Source organism: Cryptomeria japonica, chromosome 10 (assembly GCF_030272615.1).
Source record: "Cryptomeria japonica chromosome 10, Sugi_1.0, whole genome shotgun sequence".
Lineage (NCBI taxonomy): Eukaryota > Viridiplantae > Streptophyta > Pinopsida > Cupressales > Cupressaceae > Cryptomeria > Cryptomeria japonica.
Genome location: NC_081414.1, coordinates 116,596,500 through 116,601,653, shown reverse-complemented (window position 1 = coordinate 116,601,653; position 5,154 = coordinate 116,596,500). Strand labels below are relative to the sequence as shown.

Sequence of the window (5,154 nt, the reverse complement as noted above, 5' to 3'; positions counted from 1 at the left end):
GTGGATTAAGTAGTTAAGAAAATCAACCATAATGAAACATAACCACAAAAACATTCACCACTTGACACTATTTTTTATTTGGAAACCCAAATGGGAAAAACCACGGTGAGATGAGACTCACAAGATAACTATCTGAACTCTTCTGAAGTTCACCCTGTTAGGAGCCAAGCCTGTTAAAGCTTTTACAAAAAGTCCTGTTAAGAATTGATCCTGTTAGGAACCACTCAATTAAGGGATTAACTATAATGCCTTGTTAGAAGCAATACCCTGTGAGGAGTAACCTTTGTAAAGGATTTAGAATCCAAGCTAATGGATCACCTTGTTAGAGGATTTGAATAATACCAAGCTTGTTAGAGCTTACCCGGTTAGGGGATTTAACGGTTGTACTTAGAAAACAACAGGAGTTTGTTGATCTATTTGAATGGCACTTCACTTGCTTGTTTAGATCCTTTTCGTGCTCCTATCTACCTTTACTCAAACTGCAAACACAACATCTAGTTCGGTAACCATGCACTCAATTCAACTTTGCCAACACACTCAAACTAAAACAACTCATCGACCTTATAAACAAATCAACTAGGTCGGTAACACAACAAAAACCTAATTCTCATAGAGATTACAAACAAGTCGGTTCAAATATGACCATTGGATTACATAACAATCTCTACACATCATTCAAGAAAGTCTTGACTGCTCCTTGATCACCGCTTCATCAAACTTAATAACTCATCACGCACTTTGCATTATATGCAGTATACTTGCTCATTCCCAAGACAAAAAATTGTTACCTCAACGCACCAAAATCACTTTGAAACTCTCTTCATACAATATGCATGTGTCATAATCATTACCGCTCATCATCAAATTATAAACCAATATAACCAATTCACCAAACTTAATCGGTTAGGGTTTATCAAAACAACAGGTAGGGTTTACCGGTTCAACTCTCCAATACTTAGCAATACCGATTCACTCCACAAACTAACCTATTGGTTACAGTTTCCTTTCACTAGCTCTTCCTACCGGTTACAAAATAACATTACAACAACATCATTACTCGTTAATTGACATCAATGACAATATAACAAATCATTAATGCAATCTTCATGCAAATGCCAACAACATTTTTCATCCTTGAATTGTAAATGAAATCCTCTATCCACTATCTGACCTACACTTAAAAGATTATGCTTTAATCCTTCAACATAATAAACATTATCAGTGTTAGTCTTACCATCCAATGATATTGTTCCCTTGCTTTTGATCCTACATGCCTTGTTGCCTCCAAATCTGACTAATCCGCCATCAAAAATTCTTGTAGTGATAGAAATTTTCTCTTGTCACTAGTCATGTGATGTGAGCATTCACTGTCTATAACTCATTCATCATTTTCTTCAATTTTAGAAGCTAAAGCCATTTTCTCAATATGAGTTGCTTCAATGACAGGTTCTAGAGAATCATCCTTGATAGCAATAAAACCCAATCCTTACTAGAGGAAGCTCCATTACCAATTCCACTCACATGTTCATCATCGTCATCATCGTCATCATCATCATCATCATCATCATCAACATCAGTAATACCAAAATCATCAACACCAGCATAATAGCATGATTTATCCTTATTCCTTCTGAATCTAGGTTTGTTCTGATATTCTGGATTAGATTTATAACTCTTCACAAATCTTTCATGATTCCTAGCATCTCTTTCAAGGCATCTAGAAGCAAAATGATCGATCTTATTGCATGAAAAACATTTAAAAGGGACTTTTCCTTCATACTTACTTCCAATTGGTCCTTTAGGAAATATCACTTACCGATATAGCTAACCGATACTGGGAGATACCAACCACAAACATAAACAATAGTTACCGAAGCACCAAAACATGAACCAACCGAATATGGCAAACAAATAACCATCCAGGGTAAGCATTCAAAACCGATTCCAAAGATCTAATCATACCGGATCAAAATCATAGTCAAAACTAAGATGACCAAGACTAACCAAGATAGATCCAATTAGGATAGCCTCCAACTGGGATACAATGTTGACATCAATGACAACACTTAACCAAATCTAGCATATTGCCAACACATCTTTTCACCCATAGGATTCTTCCTAGAATGTCTCTTTGGAAGTGAGCATTTTCCACATATGGGTTCAATAAGTGGAACAAGAGCAAATACACAATAAAGATCCAATAGAATATGCCTATGATTTGATCTTTCACTATCTTGTAGACATTCTCACAATTATCAATAAAGAATGTGTAATGCCCCATCCAACGAACCAAGGCAAAACCTGATGGAACAAAAAAAAATTAAAACAATAACAACAAACAATATCACATATAGGATGAGAACATATTGCACATGTACTACAACATGCACACCATTGTCACATGGGACACAATGATAGGAGAGTAACAAGAAGAATAATTCCACCAATGCATTTAAGTATGGTGGCACCAATGGAAGACTAACAATCATAGGACAACTTAACCATGGTGAATCATTCTAGAGAGAGAAAAATCCAAAGTATGATAGAGTATAAATCCATACACCATAAAAAGATAGGATTAAGAAATCATCAACCTCCAATACACACATAGGAACACTTCACACACTCACAACACACTCAAAAGATTAACACTAACTAAGGTTTCCTATGAGCCAACACTACTCAACTATACAATGACAATATCAATTTTTTAACCAAGGGGCACAATTTCTTCTAGTCCACTCAATAGGACCAAGGACAACTTTAAATACTCAATTCCAACCTAAGCAAAGGTTTCCTATCTAAGAGATGGGAAAATATAGAATGTTTATATTTTCATATTTTTTACATCTCAAAAAATTCACATTTCTAGAAATCATCAAAGAGAATTATGGGGTCAAAAATATCAAGCTAGGAGTTTTATCATCAATGAGACTTCTTTTTTCAATGATGTGAAAGATTCCAATTTTTTTATCATTGAGCTAGGAGTTTTTGACCACAACAAGATGAAGTAATAAAACACACTATTTTGCAAAATCTATTTTGATTGTCAAAGCTTTAGTGGTAGGTGTTGTCTTAACTCTTACCTTGAAAATGGTAAAAAAAAACTAATAACTAACTATATACACATAAAATTGGCTATGAACAATTAAATAAATATTTTAAATTTATTTAATAATTAATTTTTTATTAAATAGTTAATTTGAAACAAATAACATTTTTAGAGTTTTGAACATAAATCATTTTCACATGTTAGCTATCAATCCATTTTTCATATTCCATCTTGGAAGCTAATAGATGATCATCTAAAAGCAAAATCATTTCAACCAAAAGCAAAATAATTTCAACCAAAAACAATGAAGTTAAAACATAACAAATAATGAGGTGTAAATCATAAAACATATAATTTTGTTTATTTTGTTAATTTCATGTTACTTTATTGGTTGAAACTAAGCTTACTATAACTTTCATTTATATTATATGATCAACTAATAAGTTTTACAATACTCCTTTTAAATTCAACACTAACACCCATCATTAAACACATTGCTTTCTTGTTGAATTTGATTTAACATTTACCTTGAAGAATGATTTAATTTAGTCGCCATGTACTAAGAGGGGAAAAAAACAATGTGTTGAATGATGAAATATTTGTCAACCACTTATTATGGGTTTATATTCTAACATTATTTAGCACAAATATATCCTAGCCACTAGCATCCAAACAACTATGAAAATGATTGAAACCATCATCAAAAATTCATTCAATTTAAAACAAGATTTTTCAAATATATTCCAAACAACAATGTAATTACATCAAATTATACAGCATATATCACTTCAGACAGAGATAATAAAACATTCACATTCTCAAACTATTCATATATAACATATTCTAAGAGTACACATCATATATCACATCAGACATAGATAATAGAACATTTTAACACTTTCAAACTATTCATATATAACAATAGCAAATACATTATTTAAACTCTGTTTAAAATCCCCATTTGTTACTATCTTCCTTTTTAAAACATAACAAAACATTGCAAACGAACAAGTGAATTTAAGATAAAAAGATTGTGCCCTTTGATTGAATTTAAACCAGAAACAAATCGTAAACAAAAGGGAAGGAGGAAAGCAAAAATAAATAAATAAAAGAACATTTTAAGTTTTCAAATTTTCAAAATGTGAAAACCTCAAATGGCATATCGCCCAGTCCTCAGATCCACATAAAATAAAATGCGGAAACTATCAGAATCGAACTCAACAATACCTCGTACGTACCAGGAAACCAGTGAATACTTTTAAACAGATAATAACTTCAGAATCCACCATCAACCAAATACAGAAAACGGGAAGGACAAAACCCCAAAATCGAATAGTGGTGTGAAAACACACCGTTAAAAAAGACCCAGAAGAGGGAAAAGAAGAAAAAACTAAGCCCTTTCACCACGGATTCGGCGAGCGAGCTGAATATCTTTAGGCATGATTGTAACCCTCTTGGCATGAATGGCACATAGATTGGTGTCCTCAAACAATCCTACCAAATATGCCTCAGAGGCCTCTTGCAGGGCAGCCACGGCAGAGCTCTGGAACCTCAAATCCGTCTTAAAATCCTGCGCAATTTCTCTGACCAGGCGTTGGAAAGGCAATTTCCTGATCAGAAGCTCAGTACTCTTCTGGTATTTGCGGATCTCCCGAAGGGCAACAGTTCCGGGCCTGAATCTGTGTGGCTTCTTCACTCCTCCCGTTGCAGGCGCAGATTTGCGAGCCGCCTTTGTTGCCAGCTGCTTGCGAGGAGCTTTTCCTCCAGTCGATTTCCTTGCTGTTTGCTTGGTCCTCGCCATTTTTTCACCTCACTTTCTTCTTTGCTTGACCTGATTTTCTCACAATTGCGAAATACAGACAGTAGAACGATGTGTTTTTCATTCTGTATCCCCGATTCTGTTTTTATAGCACATCCTTTTCAAATTTCGTTTGAAGGCGCGAATGAATCCTGGCCGTTGCCTTTATCTTCCTTATCGACGGCTTAGAATCGTTCGCCTTCCCCGCTCACACGGATCGCAAAGCCGCCGACGTGTTTGAGAAACACAAATCCCATGTTCTTTTCTTTTTTGCCTAACGCTTTCAATAATTGACATACATCTA

General features: G+C 34.5%; 1 protein-coding gene across 1 annotated transcript; it reads right to left on the bottom strand.

Annotated features, from left to right (window-relative positions):
* Nucleotides 1-4,152: 4,152 nt before the first annotated feature.
* On the bottom strand, nucleotides 4,153-4,929 carry LOC131072606 (histone H3.2). The gene has a single exon (XM_058008817.2). The coding sequence runs from the start codon at nucleotides 4,851-4,853 to the stop codon at nucleotides 4,443-4,445; it is 411 nt and encodes a 136-aa protein (XP_057864800.1). The 5' UTR covers nucleotides 4,854-4,929; the 3' UTR covers nucleotides 4,153-4,442.
* Between the last annotated feature and the right edge of the window lie 225 nt (nucleotides 4,930-5,154).

Bases quoted from the DNA above. Each gene is read 5' to 3' on its own strand.
- LOC131072606 (XM_058008817.2), bottom strand. From the start codon at position 4,853: ATGGCGAGGACCAAGCAAACAGCAAGGAAATCGACTGGAGGAAAAGCT.